We start from the raw sequence: 25,244 nt of genomic DNA, 5'->3' as shown, positions 1-25,244 counted from the left end.
AGTGAATCCGCAGCTAATCCGAATCAGTCTGCTTATGGTCAGATTTTTCTCACTCGGAATTAGCCCGGATAGATCCAAACTCAGTACGGTTTGTGTGTAACCAGTGAATCCGGAATTAGTCCGATCTAGTCCGAAGTTAGTCTGATAATACGCAACTTGCAATGACTGTCTGTGGATTGTATATATTTACAAATTCCATATTATTATAATAAGACTTCTTTTCGGAATGGAGTGTTTTGATCGGATATTTTATTCGGATTGCCGTTGACTATTACCGGATTCTTTGCATACATATTTTGAATTGTTCCATATTTGTTTAGGATTAAATCTTTTAACTGAATTGAATTCGGCTTATTGCGGACTGATATCGTATTCTTTAGGGGAGCATAGTCGAGGTCGACCCACTTTTTGACTTTTGTTCATAATTTTTTTAAAGAAATGAATTTGGCCAATTGAAGTATGTTGTTGGAAAGTCCAACAGTCAAGGTCGGACCAGGTTTGAAATTCAAAGGGCATTATCGCTAAAAAATAAAATAACATTTTTAGCGTTACGAAACATGTATCCATTATTGTTTACAACTTTTAAACAGTTACAAGTACAAAAAATAGTAAAACGTTATTGTTACAAGAAACTGACTTAATGAAATAATTAACAAAATTTACAGGATTTAATAATATTTTCTTAATATCTTTGGCAAAATGTGTGAGTATGTGTGTGCACCAATGTTTTTTGTATATTTGTTAAAAAAACATCTGTCAAATTCATGTATTAGAAATAGTGGTCCGACCTTGACAAAATGAACCATTATCGAATTGTTCTAACCAAAAAGAGATACGTTTCTTGATTAGAGACCCAGAGGCAGTCCCTTTCGACTGCGCGTATCCGATCCAGATCCTCAATTGCTTTTCTTTTGTACATTTGTACAAAACAATTCTCAATTACTTTTGTACTTACCCATAAATTGTCTACGAAAAAAGCACATTTTTATAATTATTTTTTTCAAGTCCTGTATTCATGTTACATTTGGTAATGAAAATATGATTAAAAACTATTATTATTATTAATTTTGATATTTTTAATATTATTTGTAAAATAAATAATTTACAACAGCTGTCCAACTGTAAAAATTACATACGACGGGTTTAAACGACGAATGACAACATGGAGGGGTTCAGTAAAAATAAATCATTCAACCGCTCAAGATTTCTTGAATGATTTAAATGATTCCGAGTTCTCAATGTGTAAAATAATAGACAATGATGATATTGCTATTATTATTGAAAGTCATAATCTTAAGGAAGAATTTGAAAGAGCAACAGTATTATATGTTGATGAATTTTACAAGGTTTGTGTTCAATTGTAGATATTTCTGAAACTTTTTTTTATGTACTGTTAAGGTGCAGTCCCGTGTTTAACAGAAAATGTGAAGCAAAGCAGAATTTTGCGAAGATGAAAATGATAAAGCTATCTGACTATATCTTTCTCTTATACATGAAATTCTGCTTTGATTTGCGTATTCTGCTCAATATGAAACTCGATCCTTATATGATAAACGCAAGTTAATAATTTTTTTATTTTTAACTCTAGACACTACAACTGTTTCTGGCGTACATAAGTATCCCAGAGAAAATGCTGTACACAATAAAACGATTTACTTAAAATGCAAATTTTGTATGGCATATTGCGGTTGTGAGACTCCGTGGCTTGCGATCATCGATGTTAAGCGACATCCAGTGCGGTTAGTACTTGGATGGGTGACCACGCTTCGACTCTCGCTATACACGGAGAGAAAAATCAAGCGTTTGTAGTATGGACATGGTACATATTTAAAAAGTCGTAATTTTTTGTGAAAAAATCGATTTCATTGTGTGCTAGTTCGTAACCATGACTTTCAATCGGGTTCGCTATATTTTTCCTGTAATATAGACGTGAAACTACGTATCTGTATCAAATTTTAGCTCACCAGATTGAGATATATAGAAGTTAAGGGGAGATAGCTTATTCTGAGTGTCTGGGAAGGACACACGAGTGATACCATAAGGGAACCCTAAAAATGTCAAGTTCTACTTTCTTTGTGTGTTATATTGGCAACAACAGTAGAAAATGTCTTGGGTGCTATTCTCTAAACAATTTCCGTGCACGAATTTATGAATTTCGATTGACTTTCTCGAAAACCCTATTCTCGAACTGTCTACCAGGCGTTCGTATGCGAAACGATTAGATTAAAATGCTTCTAGTGGCCAAGATCACTCGAAGTAAGAGTTCGTCTACGAATTTAGAAGTTAATCATGCGTAGTAGTGACAATTATATATCATTTGTATTAAGGAGCCGTACACATAATACGTCACGCGATTTTTGACCATTTTAGACCCCCCCTCCCCCCATGTCGCACACTGTCCCATATATTAGCGCCATTTTTTCTATAGGTCGTCACAAATGTCTTGACACCCCTCCCCCTGTTCGCGTGAATCTGTTCGTGATCATCTTATTTTTTACTAACTCTTTCCTTCACCTCTATAATTTTAACAAATCCCAATGCGTTCTGAGTTTTCTCCCCAATTGCAATTCTGCTGGAGAAACTCCCGTAGCACAATGGGGTGATGAACGAAAATGGAACAAAAATTTAATTAAGGCATCTTTTTTTATTATTATTACCATTTTCACTCATAATCAAGGTAAATTTGTTTTTAAAAGTTTTAACCAAATTTTCTGCCGCGCCATTTGTTGATGGGTGATAAGGAGCAGTTCTGATATGATGAATGCCACATTTTTTAACAAAATCAGAAAACAACTGTGACGTAAATTTTGGTCCATTATCAGTCACCAATTTTAATGTCAGTCCCCAAACACAAAAATACTCCTTGAAAATCAAAATCGTTTCCGAAACTGTTTCATTCGCTTGATTTCAACCCATTTAGAAAATGCATCGATGGTTTGGGCCATCCGGCCAATTCCAAGGATGCAAGGTTGCTCGTGAAGGATTACTAGAATTCTCTAAACAAACTGAACATTTTTTTCTAATACTGTTAATATCCTTATCAATACCAGGCCACCAAATATGAGCTCTTGCGATACTTTTCATCCGAATAATACCAATGTGTGAACAATGAAGCTCTTTTAATAATTCCTCTTTAAAAATTTCAGGAACAATTATTCTGTAACCCCACATAACACATCCCTTTTCAATATATAATTCGTTACTTTTTCAAAAAAATGGAACCAACGTTTCAGGAACTTTTTTCGGCCAACCATACAAAGTATATTCTTTAACTTTGCTCAAAACTCTATCACGATCCGTTTCTTTACTAATTACATTTGCAGAGATTAATTTGATCTCTTCCGTAACAAGATTCAAGTACGTAATTTCGTCCTTAATATTTTTGTCTTCGTTACTACTTAATGGATTAATATAACGCGATAAAAAATCTGGACTCACGTTATTTTTTCCTTTAATAAATTTAATTTCATAATCATATCCTGATAGAAAAACGCCCCAACGTTGAACTCTACTAGCCGCCATTTGCGGTAACTCTTTTTTCTCGTTAAAAATATATGTCAACGGTTTATGGTCGGTTTCAAGGATAAAATGTCTTCCGTAGACATATTGATGAAAAGTCTTAACCCCCTCAATTAAACCTAGTGCTTCCTTACCCAATTGAGAATATCCAGATTCGGCTTTTGTTAATGTTCTTGATGAGAAAGCAATGGATTTTTCAGTATTTCCCTCCAATATATGAACCAATACTACCCCAATGCCGAAAGAAGACGCATCAGTAGAGATCTTGACCGGCAATTTAGTATCATATGGAATCAGAACTTCGCTAGAAATTAAACTCTTTTTTGCAGCTTAAAAAGCTTTACTACAATCCGGGGACCTATTCCATTTTTTATCTTTTTTTAATAATTGGTACAGCGGATACATTAACCTTGCATAATTTTTAATGAATTTAGAATAATAATTCATCATACTAATGAAAAATTGTAATTCTTTAACATTGATTGGATCTTTAATTTTCAAAATAGCATTGACCTTGTCCCTAGAAACGCCTATTCCACTCTTTCCAATTTCGTAACCCAAAAATTTAACATTTTCTTTAGCAAAACTTCATTTATATTTTCTTAATTTTAATTTAAAACTTCCCTTAATCGATTATCATGTTCTTCTCGAGTTTTTCCCATAATAATGAAATCATCAAAAAATCCGATAACTTCCTCAATATTTGATACGAGTTTTTCCATTTAGCGTTGAAAAAGTCCAGGGGACGAAGCTATTCCAAAATTTAATCTATTGTTTTCGAATAAACCCTTATGAGTCGAAATAGTTGTGAGAGATCGCGATGACTCATCCAATTCGACTTGTAAATACGCAAATGTTAAAATCCAGCTTCGTAAACACAATTCCCTAACTAAGTTTTGCAAGCAAATCTTGCGTACCCGGAATTGTATATTTATCAATTTTTAAACAAGGATTAACCGTAATTTTATAATCCCCGCAGATCTAATTTTTTACTTTTGAAAAACAATTTTTAAAATTATCATCTAATTTTAATTTAAAAATCCAATCTCGACCTAATATCGGCAAACTTTTACCAGGCAAAACAAACAACTCTAATTCATAGTGTTTATCATTAAAGTCAACCTTGACCTTCAATGTTCCGCGAGGTATTATTTTGTCACCTAAATAACTCTGAAATTTTCAATTAGTCACTTTTAACGATAATTCTTCCAAACTTGAATTCATGAAATAATTTTCAGATATATATAGAACTTTGTCTCTTTGATTTAGAATCATTATTAACTTTTTAGGAATTAGACTTAGAACTTATCGATTTACAAACCATAGCCAAATGACCAATCTTACCGCATTGATTAAATTTATAACTTTTGTACTTACAGTTTACTTGCGAATGATTGCTTTTACCACATCGAAAACAGCTCCCGTTCATTGTTGTGTTATAATGCTTCCTCGATGAGTCATACACTGAAAAAAATTCTGTGTGGCTGCCACATATGTGGTGATTGCGCTACATTCTCTTGCCTCGAGTGCTCTGCCCTTCGGTTTTCGGGTGCGTCAACGAATCGGGGAGGCTGTCATACCGATATCTCGAGATTGGTGCAACCTCGTATTGAGCACGCGGTATTCTCTCGCGGTGAGGTAGCATTCCCTTGAGAGCTAATCTCCCTTCCGAAATCGGGATAGTACTTACCATCTGATCTGTGTGGTAGCGACATTCGTAGGTAAGGTAGCGACACAGAATTTTTTTCAGTGTAGCTGCCTTTATCCTTGATCAAATTAACAGCAACTTTCAACTTTTTCGACAATTCATTAATACCAGCAGCCTTTTTGGATGCCAATTCAAATGCCGTTGCTATTTCCACGGCCTTGATGAATGTAAGGTCCTTTTCCCTCAACAGACGTTTTTGTAGAGCCTCGGAGTTTAAACCCCACACGAATTGATCTCTCATGGAATCCTGCAGATTACCTCCAAAGTTACAATAAGTTGAAGTCCTTTTTAACTCCTCCATAAAAGATTTAACATCTTCTTCTTCACGATGGCGACACTGACGAAACTTGTAACGTTCCAAAATTAAGTTTGGTGCGGGCTCCATATGGTCTTTCATAACGGCCGACAATTGGGCAAAAGTCTTCGAAGATGGTAATTCCGGCGCACAAAGGTTCCTTAAAATTGCATATCCTTCTCCTCCCAAAAGTGTCAGGAAAAGCGATGCTTTTTTGCTTCTTGAACACTATTCGCCAAAAAGAATTGTTCCAATCTCTCGAACCACAAAGACCAATTTTCCTTGCGTGAATATTCGTTTATAGACCCTACCACAGTCGCCATTTTGTTTGTACGATCACTTTCGATTTAAGCCTTTAATTCATTTAAACGCTGACTTTCGCGGATTAACGATTCTCTATCCACTTGTAACTCCTCTTGTAATTGAGATAAGTTATGACTTCTCTTTTCTAGTTCATGATTCTTAGCCTCAATCTTTTTTGATGTTTCATTTAATTGAGCTTCCCATTCAGCTAATTTTTCTGATTTCGACATGAGTGCAGTGATCACAATTTACAATAATTTATAGTAATCGTTTTACTACTAAATCTGATCACTATTTTTTTATCCTCGTCGCCAATTGTTACATCGTTAAATAAGACGAATTGCTCGAATAAAAGTACTTTATTGTAATATATAAATATACATGTGCTCGGCTCTAGGTAATCGTAAAGACTGATTATCATACATTCAACCATGACAACTTTCGACATTTACTGGCACTAAATACAAGCATTCCAACCACAATATATCACAAAGTAAAGTTCTGATTTCTTAAGTGCAGACAAGGAACATCACTGACATTTTGCTTCTAATTCTTCTGCCAAATTTTTTCAGAGAATTACTAGCGATTAAGAATTATTAATTTAAGTAGAAGAAGTGATTAAGAAAATTAATTGACTTACAAAACTTTTATATATGAACTAGTATTCCAAATTTTTGGGCAGGACATGAAAATGACATTCTAATTTTAATCACCCAAATATATTTAAACTATTTTGGTAGTCAATTTTTTCTCACAATTTCGAGTTTTTTAAATTATAAAATGCTTTGAAAAATTAAAAAGAATTACTTATTTTTCATTTTTAATATAAATTAGAAATTTTTGAGAAATGAAAATTTACACATCTATCATAAATTTTATAATTTTTCATTGGTCATTTTTTATATGTTATATACACGTTTGTGATTTCACATAAGATGTTATATGAGACTTCACATATCATTTCCAATACATCTTATGAACTGTAGATTGTCAGCTCTTACATCCAGTTCAAAAATCATATCAACACCCACACAACACCGAAACTTTCCTAAAAATTTATTAAAGATTTACTTGCAAACTTCGAAGTATTTACTTGCAAAGTTTAGTAAAAATTGTGTAAAGATTTAAATGTCCCCCTTCATTTAGGTGAAAATTTTATTTAAATATTCAGGAAAATTTTACGTTAAATTTTAGCTTATAATATAGTAGCCAAAAATGTAATTTAAATGTTCAGTAAAGTTTCAATTTAAATTTTTAGATAAGTTTGATAATACACATTTATTGAAGTATGACATTTAAATCTTTACACAATTTTCACTAAACTTTGCAAGTAAATTTCTCAATAATTGCAAGTAAATCTTTAATACATTTTCAGGAAAGTTTTGGTGCTTTGTGGGCAGCGAAAAACAGGTTCACTAACAGGTCATGAGTAATTCATAATGATTGGGGAGGTGAAAATTTTAAAAAACTTAACATATATTACATAGCCTTAATGTATTTTATGGTAGATTTCTAATTTAAATCATAATTTAATTATTTTTTACAGATGACATTTCGAAAATTCGATGTAACAATAATGACTATAAGTTTAGAAGTATCAGAAAAAGTAAGATTGTGATTATATTATTACTTTTAATTTTATTAATCTTGTAATAGATTATAGGGGCATTCCACGCACAGGGTAAACATTGAATCTCTAATTGTCTTCATAATTTCCATTTCTACCAAACGAGCTTAAAACCGGATTTTAAGCTCCCCGGTCAGTAGAAATCTCTTTTCAAAATGCTTATTTCCAATCGAAAGAGCATGAAAAAACCTTTCGAAACTGTACTTGGCCAAATTTTTATATTTAATTTTTTAAGAGTAAAAAATTATCAAAATAAACATTGCACCGTAAGACCCCTTGATCACTTGACGTGGAATCGCTCATATGCAAATACAGAAATATTCATGTAATCTTGGCTTGTTACATGTTTCAAGTTTCTTTTACAACAATACTTATAGCTACTGGCAGGCGCTGCAGCGTGAGTCCTGCCGTGCAAAGTTAAATTTAAAACTTTTATTTTAATATTTTTTGGAGAACAAATTTTACGGGCTTCGGGTGAGAAAATAGTTAAAATTTATTATTTAAAAAATTAATTATTTATTTTCCAATAAAATATTATTAAAATTCTATAGTTTCCATATACAATTTTCGTATTGAACATTTTTTTCGAGGGGTAAACCACTCTCATTCAGGGCGTACGAAGAATATATTCCAAATATGGAATATTTGAGAATACTTAAGAATACATGAGAATATCTAAGAATACTTAAGAATATTTGGGAATATAGAATACACGAATAGTTAGACAAATGTAAGAATATGTTTGAATATACGTGAATATCAAGAAGAATATTGAAGAATATGTTTGAATATAAAGGAATATGCCGAGGAATATGCGAATATGTTTAAATAGAAGAGAATATGTTTGAAAATATAAGATTATTCTATATAATATTTAGAAAAATTATAGAATATTCTTCAATGATTCTTGAGAAATATTAAGAAAAAGCGGAATTTATTTAAAGTACCCTTTTCCGTAAAACATGAGTAAAACTTATAAACTTTGAAAATATGCTTTGCTTCTGATTTTTATTTTATCTTCAAAAACTCTAATTTATATGAATTCGATATTAGTTTTCAAAAATTTTAAATGGCGGAACCAAAATGGCAGATGTAAAAATTAAGAATTGCTTGGATTCTCTCGAAAATTGTCACTCCAGGGTTTTTGGGGTCGCTGATTACGAATCCGCCATTTTGAATTTTTGAAAACTAATATCGGATTCGTAATCAGCGATCTCAAAAACCCCGAGTAACCATTTTCAAGCGAATCCAAGCAATTTCAAGAAGTCTATTAAAGCAATCCAAAGACACACATTTTTGGTGTCTTCAACCCCATTTTTTGAAAAAAAAATTTTTTTATGGATATGGGTCTTGTAGTTTACATTACAAGCTTTAATTTAAGACCTTGTGGAAGTCTCTAACACGTCAGGTTAAAGAGAAATTTTTTTTTGAAAATCCTCAAAAAAGCGTTTTTGGGGTCTTTACCCCCACTTTCCTCAAAATCCTGACGTGATGGGCAATTTTGGAAGTTGGGATTGTGTTCAGCGTCCAAAAATACATAGGAAACCATTCCGCTATCTCATAGAACAAAAGTAAGCCTTTTTTTGTTGACCTGTGTTTTCAACTGAACTTCGTCCCTAAATCAATTATTTTAAATAATTTTCCGAAAGTTCTTCTAGAATAATTCAATTATTTAAATACAAAAACTCAATTTCTTTTAATAATTGTAACTGTCCATGTTTTTTCTTAAGTTATTAAGGTATAATATTTTTAACAAATTATAATAAAGAAATTCTTACAATTATTGTTTACAAATATTTTAAAATAATTTTTGAAACATAATAGTTTTTTATTTAAATGCAATTGAAAAATTTCCAAATAATTGAAAGTTGGTAAAATCTTTTAAGAATAATTGAATTTCTTAAAAGAATTTTTGTATAATTTAAAATACTAGGTAATTAATTTTTTGATGAATTTTAATTGAAAATTGAAAATGATTTCTTTCTCTAAAATGTTAAAAGTAATTCTAAAATTTTATAATTTTTTGTATGTAGGGGAGACCGGGGCGTAATGGCTAACTTTTCACTCTTTGTTGTTTTACTCGGACATTTTTGTTCTAATTGAATGTTTATCTTCCAGAAAATTTACTCTGGTATCTCAGCTTTCTTTTAAGACTACAAACGTCCCGATATGACTCTTACTTTTTATTCTACAACAGTTTTTCTGGAGCAATGCAGAGCTCCAAAATACGGCCCGAGTCGGGACGTAATGGATAACTCCCGGGGCGTAATGAATAATGATTGCTAATTATTATCTACAGTTTCCAATCTTATTGCATATTGTAAATTAAGGTTCCTGGGTATTCCGTGAATGCTATTTTTATTCAGCAATACTTCAACTATCGCTTTTTCAATAATATTCTGTGATATTGGCACTCTCTCAATTTTTTTTGTAATTTCTCATTAAAATCGTAGCTTGAAATCTACTATTTGTAAATTTTAGACCAAAGCTTTAAAATTTTGTTAAAAATACCTAAACATACTTAAACTAAGTGACAAGCAATCGCGAAAACAAACCTACACTTCGCCGATATGGTAGGTTGCTTTTTATACATAGCGTATTGCATTAGCCAACACGCCCCGGGAAAAACTAGCCATTACGCCCCGGGGGTACTCGGCAAATATTTGGCTTTTTTTTAACAATACCGGAAGTGTGAATAAAAAATCTCGAATTGTCCCTTAAAAACAAACGTGTCAAGATCGAAACCTCATTTCAGTTTTTTTTTAAAAGCTATTTTTGAAAAAAATAGAACGAAAAAACGAAAATTTTGAAAAGTTACTTTCGTATGTCAAAAATAGTTTTTCTACTATATTTCTTACAATAATGAATAAATATTAATGAAACTTCCGACAAACTTGCAGTATACCAAGTACAATAACTTGTCTATTGTGCGAAATTATTACAATTTACGGTTTTTAAACAAATTACAATTATTCATTACGCCCCTTAGCCATTACGCCCCGGTCTCCCCTATTTGAATTTTTGGAAATACATAATTAAAAATACTGAAAATATTGAATTTAAAAAAAATTATTTAAATATTAGAAGCTAAATTTATTTTTAAATTTACATTTAAAGATTTTTTATTAACTCTTTTGATAATTCAATATTATTTTCAAAATTTCCAATCTTCAAAAGTTAATTTTCGAAAAATGTAACAAAATACTTTTAAAAAATTAATTATTTTCAATTAAATTTGTCAAAATATTTTTAATTGTATATTTCGAAAATTTAAATAGAAAAATGATTCAAAAATAATCTTTGAAAAATTTCTTTTCTTGTCATTTCCCTGACTTTAGTGACATGTGGCCGCCCTGTTATCAATTAAAAAGGAGTTTATGTATTGATGAAAACGCACACCAATCTTCCTCATATGTATTGCATCTTCTCTCACAATAATTGACTCTGTCTTTTCATTTGAGTATTGAAAAAGCAGAGAATTTTGAATTTCCGTAGCTTTTACGCGTATAAATTCAAAATGACAAATGTAAAAATATGTTACAGATTTCTTGATACGGTTGGTACTTGGTACTGCCTGTTAATATTATAAAATATGTAAAAATATTCAAGATTACTTAGGAATATATGGAAATATTAAAGAATATAAGTGAATACTGAGAATATTAAAGAATACACGGAAAAAAAGTACGTGAATCCTTCCTTGAAAGTGCTTGACTTTTGGATAGGACACAAAATACAAGGCTGTTCCATATACTTTTTATTAGAAAATATAAGAATGTCCTAGAATTATTCTAGTACTAATACGGGCAACAGTGTTTTTTAAATTTTAACGAAAAGTCATTTGTTCAGTTTTATAAAGTACGTGAAAGATTAGTTGACTGCGTTTGGAAATTCTGTAGAGCATGCGCAGTGTGCGTTGCGCGTTTCTACCCAAGGTAAATGCCAGCTGATCGTCTGTTTCCATTTATGTTAATTTCAGATGTGAATATACTATTATTTTATGAAAAACAAATGTTTCAGTGAAATAGCATGTCTCAGAAGTCGTGAAAAATTTCACCATGTGGTATATAAGAACAATTCGATACGTACTTTAAGTGTTAAGTGTGTGTTTATATTTAAGTTATACGCGAATATATGTGTGTGTTATAGGTTAGTTCATAAGTGTTGATGAACGTCGAAAAGTGATACAATAATTGTTCTTTGTTTGTGTGATTAATTATCCAAATATGTGAATGAATGAGTGAATTTCAGAAAAACTCTGTGAACAAGTGGAAATTATTTTTTTTTATTTTACAGTTTTTTTGAAAGTCAATGAAATTCTCAAGCAAGGTACTAGAAATTTTCATTGACTGCTTTTGAAACTCTCATGCAAAAGTACTAGACTGTTTTTAGTATTTTGTGTCGTATCCAAAAGTCAAGTACCGAGTCAATGAAAAATTCACGTACTTTTTTTTCCGTGTATCAGTGAATACTGAGAATATTGAATATATGCTGGAATCGACAAAATCGACAAATGGGGATGTTTTAAGGAAGATTTGGACATTACACATCCGTTTGATTTGAAATCCTAGCTGATCATTTAACTGAGATATCGGGAAATCAATCTGAAATGTGTAAATTTACACCTCAATTTTTTTAAAATGCAATTTAACAGGAAGGATTGGTACGAATATTAACGTATATCCACCTATATTACAAAAAGATATCGCTGTAACCAACGCATCATTTTCAAGATTTTTTAACCTATAAGTACTCGTTAAGGCTTAACCCTTTCAGTCACATTTGTCAATATATCGATCACCTTTTGAGATGGTTGAAAAAAAATAAAAACCCACCAGATTTGCTTGAAACTTGTTACTCAGGAGTTTTTGGGATTGCTGATTACGAATCCACTATTACTTTTCAAAAATTAAAAATGTAAGATTTAATATGACGGACGAATTTTTTAAAAATTTGAATTTTTGAAAAGTGACATCAGATTTGATATCAGTGAAGCTTAAAATCCCTGAGTAACAAGTTTTTAATGAATCCGTTTAATTTTTAAAAATTCGTCGCCTTATTAAATCCACAATTTTGAATTTTAACAATTTTGCAAATCTGACCCTGGATCTGAACCTGTTTCTCTGCTCAAAAATTTAGATCAATTTTAAGGGCAGTTTTGACCTGCTCTGCCGTTACGGTAAATAAACATTTATACTAATTTTACCTGTTTTTACCTATAGGTCAAAAGTAAGCCTCATGGCCTAATAAATTTCTCATTAAATTCCACCATTGGGGACGTAATATTTTTCATCTATAAAATCTGTTACAATAAGAACATATCCTTTCTATTAAGGTGAATCAGTGAATGTTGTGTTAAAATCTCAAGTCAATCGAAGCAAAATTGACGAAGTTATGAGTACTTTAGTTCTGTACGTCAAGGCTTCAGGTTTCATGTTCTTCATTAAAAAATCATTTGTAATTTGTTTGTTTTTAAATGTGCAATATTTTCCGATACACCATTTAAAAGAGTGATTCTTGTGCGATAAGAAATACCTATTGCTAAATTTTTAAATTCCGTTTCAACGTGTAAAAGTATTGCCAAACTTCAAGTATTGTGCATTTGATCCTTACTGGTTGAAGCATTTTTCTGAAACTAGGCATTTTTATAGTCCGTGTTCACGATATCTCAAAATCTACTTGACCAATCGTTCTGCAATTTTGCACACAGCTTCTTGACATAATTCCTCAGGTAATCCTTAGAGTTTTTTTAAAAAATAAAAAATTAAGTATTTTACAATAAGAAATAAATCAATTCTTTATAGCAAAAATCGATTTTTTGGCTTTCAAGTGCTACGAAAAATCGAAAAATTATAAAAAAATTCCTCCCAGCGTTACAACAAAAAACATCTCCTTTAACAGATGCACTTTGATTTTATGGAGGCGCTTAAAAAAATCCTATTATTTCGCTCAGATAATAATATTTTTGAATTAAAATTTAGAGAAATATTGTTCAAATGTTACATAATTATATGCAAAGCGATAAAATAAATTAACTTTCTGCGTATCGCCAAAAAAAATTATAAAAACATTTTTTACCGAATAGACCTTACTCCCCTCCCTTTAAAGCAGTAGTCTGCTTTACAGGCTTCAAAAAATCAATTTTGAAACAAGTTTTCTGAAGAAGAGGAAGGATTATTGTATGGCTCGGGGAAATTGTCTTCTTAAGCATAAATATAATACACTATCATCTAAAAATTTCGTTTACCGTAATCATTTCCTTCCCCTTCAAAAAAATTTGCTAAAAAACGTTTTTTTAGCTTATATGATCAGCTGGGATTTTAAATCAAACGGATTTATAATGCCTAAACCTTCTTTAACACATCCCCGTGTGTCGATTTTATCATCATTTTTGCTCGGAACTTTCCGCCATCCAGACCACCGTGATAGGGTCAAATGGGGTCAGATGGGGTAAATAGAAACAAGGGGTAAATCGAAACAGTAGTTATTTCAGTTAAATCAAAAATTTTAAAAATAAATACGGCCTTACATCTTAAAGCTTATATATATATATATTCTTATATCGCCCCTAAGAAGTTTTAAGTATTTTCCTATTTTCCGTTTATCAATTAGCAGCAATATATACAAAAATATTTCCTATTGCATAAAATATTGAAAATCAAAGAAGACATCCTTTCACTTTTTTGATTCGCATTTGGAAAATAAGTAACTAAAAATCAACTTTGATTTTTTCATTTTGCAAGCTTTAATTAAAAATAAGAGACTATTTCTATTTACCCCTAAAAATTGGAAATTCGGGGTAAATAGAAACAGCAGAAATTTCAATAATATTTCTTATAATATAAATAAGAAAATTATTTCTATCAAACAACAACACTATTTTCAGCATTATATATGAGAATAGAACAGAAAAAGAGAGAACAAACCTTTATTTCTGTAATGTGTTTCAACATTTTGGCATGGTTTATTTTTAATCTTATGTAATGAAATATTATATATTAGTTTGAAATATTTTATAAATAACACAATTTTTTATGTAATTCTTTGTATCTTTTAAAATTTCCATTCTTAAAATTGATTTTTTCTTAAATTTTGTAAAAAAAATCAACTGTTTCTATTTATCCCTAAATTTTTGCAAAATTGAAAAATTTAGGAGTACATAAGTAGAAATATTTGATTATTGCAATTCAATGATACCCATATTTTCTACTTTGCCATAAAATTTTTCCATGGAAGTGAAAAATAACTCAATACACAAAAAAACCGAAATTATTCCGATTTAAATAGTATATTTCGTAACGAGTGCGAGCAGTTGCCAATTTTTGAATGAGCACTTTTTTTGGAACAAACTGACAGTTTGTTCCAAAAAAAGTGCTCGTTCAAAAATTGGCAACTGCTCGTACTAGTTACGAACGATATTTTTCATAACAAGGTGCAAAAAAGTGCCTTTTTTAGCATCGCGTTATGAAAAGAAAAAACTTGTATTATTGGTGAAACTTAGCAAATCTGTTTCTATTTACTCCAACTATCCCTATCATAAATTTCGAAATAAAAGTTGCTGAAAAAACAGCGACTTAAAATTTTAAGTAATAATATCTTGCAAAATAATCAAAATTTTGCAAAGACAACGGAATGGCTAATTGAGACTCCAGATTTTAATTTTCTCATTTAAAAAGAAAAGAATATGTTTGATTGAGACTTTTTGGAAACTATAGAATTCTCGGAATTTTGATAAATAACTAATAGAAAAATTGTTTAAATATTCGAAAAAAGTGATTTGGAATTTCCTTCTCATCTGCTAAGAATAAAATATTTTGGGTTAATATTTCGAGGGATGAATAGGGGTTGGACATTTAGCTTATTTCCGGACACTAAGCTTAATGCCTTTGTTAATAAACGATTATTTCATGAATTTGTCTATTTGCCGACAGTAAGCTAACTGCCTAAAAAGTAAGCTTAATGCCGGACTCTTCTATTTGTCTACGACATCTATACGCTGTTTGAATCAGCTACATATTCTGGACTATAAATCAGCAACTTTTCGGCGGTTCAAATTTAGAGAATAAAATTTAAATTTATTTATTTTTTCATTTTTGATTTTACAATATCTTTATTTAAACATAAAATGTCATCAATGATCATAAAATTATTTACAAATAGGCTTGTATAGCTTTTTATGCCATCTGCTCATGCTTAACGCCATCTCTTTGACAAAAGATTTTAAGCGAAATAAGAGAAAATAATTGTTTTAATAAATGTAAATCTAATTATTGGCCCTTACTGTACACAAACAGTTGAAGATGTTACATCGGTGTTTGAAGTTGAATATGCAGGATCGTTGTCTCAATTCTTTCAGGTATTACGTATATACAATAATATTTCTTTTAGTATTCTTATATACAATATCTTTTTTAAAACAGTACTTATATTATATTCAAACATTAAAATTTCTCAAGTTAATCAAGTACATTTCGACAAAATTTTTAATTAATTTTTTTGTTGAATATTGTTTAATTTTTTATGAAGTTGGTATTGATATCTGTTGATGTTTTTTAATTTTAAATTACATTCATTACATTTATTTTATTAACGCAAGTTTAGAGTCATGAATTTCATGTCTATTACAAAATTTCTAAAATCAATGAACGTGAGTTTACAAACAATTTCTATATTGATATTTTAAGATTTTAAGTTTAAAAATTTCATAGTATGTATTGTCATATTTAACGTAGAAAATAAAATATATGTTCAATATAAAGGGTACAGTAAAAGTATCAATAAAAGTGCAATTTGAATTCAGCGGGCAAGGGAACGTAGAAAGTCCTTAATGGAGCACTCACAGCTCTGCCTGCCTGCGCAGGCAGTAATTGGAATAAGAGAGAAAATCAATTAGAGTGAAAGAGACAGTAAATTCAAATTTGTATGCTGCCTACTAGCTGTGAGTGCGCCATAAGTCGCCGTTAGGGCAAATTAGGATTTATGAATAAAAATTTTCTTATTTTTAAATTCTAGAAATGTTATAGAAATGACTTTGAAAATAAATAACAAATTTTTATTTATGAATTAAAATTTTGCTTCTTTTTGCTTCTTCAGCGCGTCTGGTGTGATTTGTTGGAACAGTATGTCTACTTTTTCGGTGCATACGCTGTGCTTATAAAATGCACATGCTGATAAGCACAGAGCCTGCGCCAAACTAAGTATGTCTACTGTTCCAACAAGGCACACTAGACCCGCTGAATTAACGCACACGACTTGTCCTACTGTTTGGCATATCTCTTATGCTATTCTTTTTTCCGTGTAGGAATATTAAAAGCTATCATAGCTCTTTTTATGGACTCCAGGGATTCCTGACTAAAAGCCCCCTCAATGTCTATAAAGATACCTACCGCAAAGTCCTGGTTTTGTAGTTGGACATCAATTAGGTCAACCTCTATTTAGTCAGGGCCGTCTCCGTAGAACATCTCGCTCTATACGCGTATTAATCTTTGTGTAGCTGATGCCGCTTTAAGATCTCACTGCGTATATATCTATCCACCAATCTTTAAACTAATTTTAGAATGAAAGATGTAAGGCTAATAGGACGGAAGTCCTTCAGTGAGGTTTGTCCGTTCTTACCCGTTTTAGGTAAGAAGACAACTTCGGTGAAGACAACCTGACCCTATCGGCAGTCACAATACTATTAGCCGGCTGCCTTCGAGACCGATAGTCAGCCTGTGGAAGATTAAGCAGAGGCCCAGGATGGCAGCTGCCCTCCCCAAACTTCGAAAAGCCCAGGAAGTGTGTTTGCACCAGATAAGCTAAGGTCTCATCATCCCACTCGGAAAAACTCCCATCAGGCAACCTCATGGTGCCCAAAATTGCATCAGGGTTCTTAGGAAGCAGCTTGTCGATTCTAGTCGCCTCCTTCCCCTTTTCGATGCTAGAACACAAAGCATTCCAACTATTTTGTTTTGCTTTCCTTATTTAATTTCTATAGTCGTCCCTCATTTTAGTAAACTCGGTCCAACCACTAGTCGTGCGTCCTTGTTTAACACGCTTAAAAAGTCTTCTGGTTTTTTCTGAGATGATCTAACTTCTCATTCCACCAGCACACTTCTTTTCCCAAAAATACTTTTGTCGGTTTGCAACTACTTTCGTAAGCTGCCTTGATGGCCTTTATAAAATTACTAGCCATCCCATCCAGGGTGTCTCGATCTCTAATCTTATCGGTCAACCAGAAAGAGTTCAGAGTTATATTTAACCCGGGTCTTTCTGGGATTACGAATCCACTTGGCATCCGAACGGACAGCAGACTCAACCTCAAAGACTATCTGTGAATGATCAGAAAGCGAAGGTTCATTAGAAACTCTCCACCTTCTAATCTTGTTAGCAATGCTTTTAGAGTATAGAGAGTAATATCAATCACTTCCTGTCTAATAGCTTTGCTAGATGTCGAAGTTAACCCGTATTAAGAATATCCAAATCTGTTTCGACTAGGTATTCCAGTAACTCTTGTCCTCTTTGGTTGTCTTTCGAGCTCCCCCACACCGTATGTTGTGATTTCGCATCACAGCCAAGTAGCAGAGGAAGTCCTTTCTCTATACAGAACTCCACCAACCTACAAACTTCAGTTGGCTGATACCCTTACTGAGGATGCACGCTCTAGGCTTGGCATCTCTACAGTCTTTGAAACACACGAGACTAGCCCCTCCAAGTCCCTTAATCGCACCTCTTACTAACCATGGTTTTTGGATTAGCGAGATGCCTGTATGCAATCTAGTCATGCTCCTCATCAATACTAATGAGGCGCCTTCACTGTGATGCAAGTTAATCTGAATAGCGGTGAGCTTACAAACAGTGAAATATTCTTGCCCTTCGCCCTCCACTAAATTTACTGAGACTTCACGATCCGGGATGGCAACCTTAAAGGTTATTCGCCCCAGAAGGTAGTGAGGCCTGAATTCGAGGGCCTCTATTGCCATCGCTTTTTTCTCAGGGACCTGTATGACTCCTCTCCTTTCCAGGGCCTAAGCTCATCCACACTTTGCATGAGCCATGCTCTAGCCTCTGGGTTGATTTCGATGAAGATAAAGACTCCCCCTTAGCAAAAAAAGGACCCAAACTTTGGCCACTGCTCCATCGGCAACTTCCGAATAAGCAGCCCAATAGCCTTCCTAAATAGACCAAGCTGCTTCTCTATAAGTGCCTCATCGGGATAGCCGTCGTAATAGACCACCGTCGTTAGAGGATTCATCTTTTGTGCCATTGTTAGCCCAACAATTGTAGCCATCTTTCTTCTGGCACCCTGTCGGACCCACTTTGTTTTTTTTAACCACCTCTTTTTCCAAGGATGACGTATTCTGGCCGCTCTTTCTCTTCGATCCAGTAGCAACACCCGGAAAATTTAAGGGGTTTGTTATGGCTCTTTGTCGTTCTCTCTTCAACCGTTTCTTATTTAAAAATATGTAAATTTCCATTTAAAAGATAATAACTCTCAGACCTCAGGGATGTTAATGACAATAATTCGCGGACCCAGAGCGAACGCTTTCGTTTCTCTCCACTTTAACACTCGATGCTAGTGCTACGGAGGCATCGCAAATTAATTTAAATTTTAAAAATGATTAGAAATGATTAATCGCCTTCATTACATTGATTTTATAAATAATAATAATACTAATAAACAGCCTCAAAATCGATTAGCAAAGATGGTATCAAGAATTTTGGTAATTATGCAATTAAGCGGCTTCTGTCATATCTAGAAATTTGGAGCTTTTCTAATACTTTCTTTGGCAATTTATTTTATTTTACAGTACCGACGGAAATTGTGCGAACGCTAACATCTCGAGCTATTAAAAAACACACTCGCACAGAAAGAGTGATAACTCCGTTAAAAATGAAACTAGATGCTTTTTTTAAATTGCATTGGAAAGATTATTAAATTTCCAATAAAATGTCACTATTTTAAGTTGTATTGCATAAATATGAAGCGAGATATCATGTTATGAAGACAAAAAAATAATTCTATTTTTTCGGAATTTCTTACCCCAACTTTGATTCCTGCCAAAATTTGGAGAAGTTGATGAAAAAAATTGTTACTTTCACAGATTGTTTCTTGTAACCTAAGCTTTAAATAGAGACCAAGAACAGCAAAAAATATTAACTGGTTCCTGACATATAACAAAAAGAGTCGGACCGTATGAAGCAAAATTTTCCATCATCGATTTCTCTAATTCGCCGTTGAGTCAATTGCGTGGCTGTGGAAAAAGTGTCTAAAATTAATTTTACCAAGTACATTCTTACTGGGATCCACTTTTTAAATATTATTATAGTGAAGGAGAATAAAACGAAACCATTCGGACAAATAGTTTTTAAAATTAGTTTACCCCAACGTTTCGAAATCTAAATGATTTCCTCTTCAGGGAGTCTATAAAAATATAAAATAATTTTACAAAAAAATATAAATTAATATACAAAAAATATAAATAATATACAACAAAATATAAACTAATATACAAAAAATAAAATAAAATAATATACAAAAAAATATAAAATAATATGTAAAAAAAATATATACTTAACATTCGTCAATCAAAAAAATTATAAAATTTAAAAAATATATAAATTTTAAAAAAATATAATCAATCTAACATTCATTCATAAATAATAAAAAGGTTATCTTACCAAAAAATTAATAAATAAATATTCGTCAACAAAAAATAAAAACAAATTCACCCATCAAACGTCAGAGAAAACATAGAGTTTGGAGTCATAACTAAAATGAATGAAAATCGAAATTATAATAAAGAATAAAATACAGTTTAGAATGAATAAAGTAAAATAAAATATAAAAATTTTAATTAAAAATTTAAAAAGAAAAAAAAATTTTTTTTAATAGTTACTTAATTAAAATAATAAATAAAATAATAAAAATTAAATTGAGAATAACATACCTATAAAAGATTATGAAACCAATTTTGTAATAAATAAATAAACATTAACATCATAGTTAACCCCTTGACTGTGAGGGTACGTCTATAGACGTACATTTGAAAGTGGGCTTCCAGTGTGAGGTACGTCTATAGACGTACATACAAAAAAATTGATAAAAGGCAGAAAAAACAAGTAAATTTACGTCACACATACGTTACTTATGGTATTTTCGACGCTGAATCCGAATCTAAAGTCAAATTTCGAAAATTCGAAAACCAAAATCCAATATGGCTGCTCAAAAGAAGACTGTTTTGAATGATACTTTTATTATATTAAATCTCAGGCAGCATACATTATCATATCAAAATAATATCTAACATAATTATATCAAAATGTTTTCGACGTCGCTGGTTACGAATATGAAGTTAGATTTTCGAAATTCAAAATGGCGGATTTGGATCCGCCATTTTGAATTTCGATGACGGACTAATTTTTTTTTTAATTTATTGAATTCGCTTGAAACTTGTTACTCGGGGGTTTTCGAGGTCGCCGATTTCGAATATGAAGTTAGATTTTCGAAATTCAAAATGGCGGATCCAAAATGGCGGACATATTTTTTTGAATTCATCGGATTCGCTTAAAACTTGTTACTCGGGGGTTTTCAAAGTCGCTGATTCGAAATATGAAGTTAGATTTTCGAAATTTAAAATGGCGGGTCAAAAATGGCGGACGTATTTTTTTGAATTCATGGTATTCGCTTGAAACTTGTTACTCGGGGGTTTTCAAGGTCGTTGATAACGAATCTAAGCTCAGATTTTAAAAATTCAAAATGGCGGATCCAATATGGCAGACATATTTTTTTAAATTTCTCGGATTCGATTGAAATTCGTTACTCGCGGGTTTTTCAGGTCGCTGATGACGAATCTGAAGTCAGATTTTCAAAATTCAAAATGGCGGATCCAAAATGGCGAACACATGTTTTTAATTTCTCGGATTTGCTTAAAACTCGTTACTACGGGAGCTTTCGAGGTCGCTAATTACGAATATGAAGTTAGATTTTTAAAATTTTAAAATAACGAATCTAATATGGCGATCGTTTTTTTTTGGATTTATCGGATTCGCTTGAAACTAGTCGTTACGCTTGAAATCGATCGTAAAAAAACAAAATAAATAAGAATTTTTTAAAAAATACATGATAAATAAATGAATACCTAAGTTGAGTCTTTCTTTTTTTATAAAAGCAGAGATTGCATATCGTCTTTTGTTTTGATATTTTACATTAATCAACTTTTCTATAATAAAATCGTCTTATTATCGTATATTCGTCTTATTAAAATTTTGGACACTCCTACATTTATAATATTCATTGGATTTAATTTACTCAAATTGATTCGAGAAACAATAGGTATTAATCCGACTTCTAAGTGTTTACCTTTCGTTTATTTATTACACGTGTTAGTTACAGTAACGAGTTTCAAGCTAATCCGAGAAATTAAAAAATATATGTTCGCCATATTGGATCCGCCATTTTGAATTTTTAAAAATGAACTTCAAATTCGTTATCAGCGACCCTCTGAAAACCCCCGAGTAACAAGTTTCAAGCGAATCCGATGAATTCAAAAAAATACGTCCGCTATTTTGGATCCGCCATTTTGAATTTTGAAAATCTGACTTCAGATTCGTCATCAGCGACCCCCAAAACTTAAGTGTACTGAATCTCACAAATTTTGGTTGCCAAAAAATTTCTTAACATTTTGGACCCACTTTATAGATTTTTCTCTTCACAGCGAAGGGGTTAAATAAATAAAATAACTTTGGTAAACATGGACATTATGATGACACACATTTATAATAACATACCACAGAAATTTAAAAAAAAATACTTAAATAAATTAAAACAAATAAATTAAAACTGCGTGTGAAGTCAAAATTAAAGCTGAACTCCTATTTTCGTTTTAAATATTATTATATAATAAATTAAATTAAAAATGGATCCCAGTAAGAATATACTTTGTAAAATTAATTTTTGACACTTTTTTCACAGCCACGCAATTGACTCAACGGCGAATTAGAGAAATCGATGATGGAAAATTTTGCTTCGCACGGTCCGACTCTTTTTGTTATATGTCAGGAACCCGTTAATATATTTTGCTGTTCATGGTCTCTATATAAAGATAAGGTTACAAGGAATAGTCTGTGAAAGTAACAATTTTTTCATCAACTTTTCTAAATTTTGCCTGGAGTCTAAGACGGGGTAAGAAATTTCGAAAAAAATAGAATATTTTTTTGTCTTCATAACATGATATCTCGCTTCCTATTTATGCAAAACAACTTAAAATAGTGACATTTTATTAAAAATTTAATAAGCTTTCCAATGAAATTTTAAAAATGCATCTAGTTTAATTTTTAACGGAGTTATCACTCTTTCTGTGAGAGTGTGTTTTTTAATTGCTCGATATGTTAGCATTGGCCCAATTTCCATCGGTAGTGTATAATTACAAAAAATTTTTAATAAATATTGATTACATTGTCATATTACAGATATTAATACAAACATGGGTTAAATTTGAAATTGGACAAATATCTGAACACATTTTGTATTACTTTGCAACACTACCACTTATTCCTCAATCGGAATATATGAATGCTGCTTTGGAGATAAAAGAATCAGTTAAATCTAATTTGACTCCCGAAACACAGAAATTTGTAGATGAAGTGTTTAAAAATATTGTTTTCGGGACTAATTTTGTTCCTCTGTTTGATGCCAGACCAGAAAGATCAAACGATTTAATTGAAACTGTCAATCAAATTATAAGAACAAAGTTATTAAATAGCAAATGTAGTGGAGAATTTATAGGTAGGGATTTTTTATTTCATTTTTTTAAATAAATAAACAATAATTATTAAATATATTACAATGGAAAAAGATTTACTGCTTAGCATATAATAAAACAATGTATAAATAAATGTTTACTATTTACAGAAAATTTGGATTTTCTTGCGACATATAAATGGTGGGATAATAAAGACATCAAGCTCGTTTCCCCGATTATTAATAAAGTCATCACAGATGATTTCCTTCGACTTAATAAGAAATCGTAATATTTAATTACTTTATTTAACAATCATTACATCTATAATAATGTAGTAACTTATCTAATGAAATCCCAGTCTGACACTAAACATTTCAATCTGGACACGAACCCAGTACATATGCGGTATATCAGAAGTTCATAAAACCTTTGTATTTATACGTCCCCACAAAAAGCTTATTTTGTGGATTTTAGTTTAGAAAATAATTACGTATTTTCTTCTCTTAAACTCCTTAAAATTCTTAAATTACTGCTACATATCTTAAATCTATTTACCTTAACACTATTTCTAGAGGTGCGCCAAAAGACCGAATAACTTGGCCTAGCTCGAAACGTGCTCGATGTTTCGTGCCCTCCACTTTAAAACCCCTTTCTATTATCTGTTTTCCTATTTTTCCAAATTACTCAACCATCTTTCTCTTTTTCCACTTTTACTGAATATCCACAACACCCTTTTACTCACATCTTCTCTCTCATCATTCATCCCTTATTCCTTCACTCATTAAAAATCTATACATAATCTGTTCTATCGTAATTCTACTTTTCCTAGATACATAGGCTTATTCACTCCTCCCTCCATCTTACATCAATTAACATGGAATAAACATTTTGCAAAACACTATTTAAACGCACTTTGCTCAAATTTTTAACGTACATTTTAAAAATGTATTTAACTTTATGAACGAGTCTACTAATATTTAAAAAATTATATAATTATATGAGAATTCTAAATGAAGTTTTTAATTTTTAAACTAACATTAATTTACCTTTTTAGATTGACATTAAAGAGTGCTATATTATCTATGGAAAAACAAATTAGGAAGTATATTTATTTTCCAAATAAAGGTAATATGCACTGAAAAAAGAAAACTTTACTGAGTAATGTGTTGACAGGAATAGTTCCTGTGTAAATATATTCAATTCAACAATATTCTTTGCTCTCCAGGGATAAACCATTCCTATCTAAAAAGCTGTCAATAATGTCTTAGAAATTCATAATTCTTTTTCATAAAGCAAAGAAAACTACTTAATTACAAAAATTATTTAAACAAGGAACATTTCTATTTAAACATTACTCAGTCATGTTCTCTTTTCTCAGTGTATTTTAATAGTTTTTATGATATTTGACAATGATAAAGCATTCGAATTTGAAAAAAAATGAAAATTTTTATAAAGTAGATTTTATTTTGTAATAGACATGATGAACATTAAAACACTTTGCTTTGAAAATCTTCTAAAAATGACAAGGGCAGAGAAAAATATAGACGCCTCTGAAAAAGCAAAAACAAACAGAAAACCAGCAAGAAAAAGATCAAGTAAAAATTTTTTTGTTTATACTTTAATTTATTATTATTATTATTTATTCACTTATAAAAGCACTTCTAAAAAAGATGAATTTCAAGGATTATAAATACAAAATTTTGCAATTGTTCTTACCTTCAAACTAAACATTTCTGAATTTAAACCATGAAGTAGTATAAAAAGATCAAACGATGTGCATTACAAGTGGACCTAATTTTAGTAGCCTCCTAATATCTTAAGCTCCTAAAAATATTGAAAGAAAAAACTAGCGCTGCCCATGAGAAAATTAGAAAACACAGTTCATTTACAGTTCATAAAATTATAACACTGAAAATAACATTGTAATTATCATTAATTAATTTCAAGAATATTTTTTGAAAAGCGAGCGTTGACAAATGATGTCATGCAATTTTTCGAGGATTTTATACCCCCTCCTCCCTGTCACGCAATTTCACATGTAAAAATACATTGTGTCACGTTTAGTAGAGA

At 31.2% G+C, this 25,244-nt stretch overlaps 1 protein-coding gene across 1 annotated transcript in view; it reads left to right on the top strand.

Annotated features, from left to right (window-relative positions):
• Positions 1 to 25,244, top strand: part of LOC122507236 — a 97,333-nt gene that overhangs the window by 26,830 nt on the left and 45,259 nt on the right. The window contains exons 4-6 of the mRNA XM_043619851.1: positions 22,903 to 23,218; positions 23,345 to 23,459; positions 24,229 to 24,299. Of these exons, the coding sequence (XP_043475786.1) occupies positions 22,903 to 23,218; positions 23,345 to 23,459; positions 24,229 to 24,299 (502 nt within the window). The remainder of the gene's footprint in view (positions 1 to 22,902; positions 23,219 to 23,344; positions 23,460 to 24,228; positions 24,300 to 25,244) is intronic.

Source organism: Leptopilina heterotoma, unplaced genomic scaffold, assembly GCF_015476425.1.
Source record: "Leptopilina heterotoma isolate Lh14 unplaced genomic scaffold, ASM1547642v1 Lhet_453, whole genome shotgun sequence".
Classification (NCBI taxonomy): Eukaryota; Metazoa; Arthropoda; class Insecta; order Hymenoptera; family Figitidae; genus Leptopilina; species Leptopilina heterotoma.
This window is presented reverse-complemented; position numbering and strand designations above follow the sequence as displayed.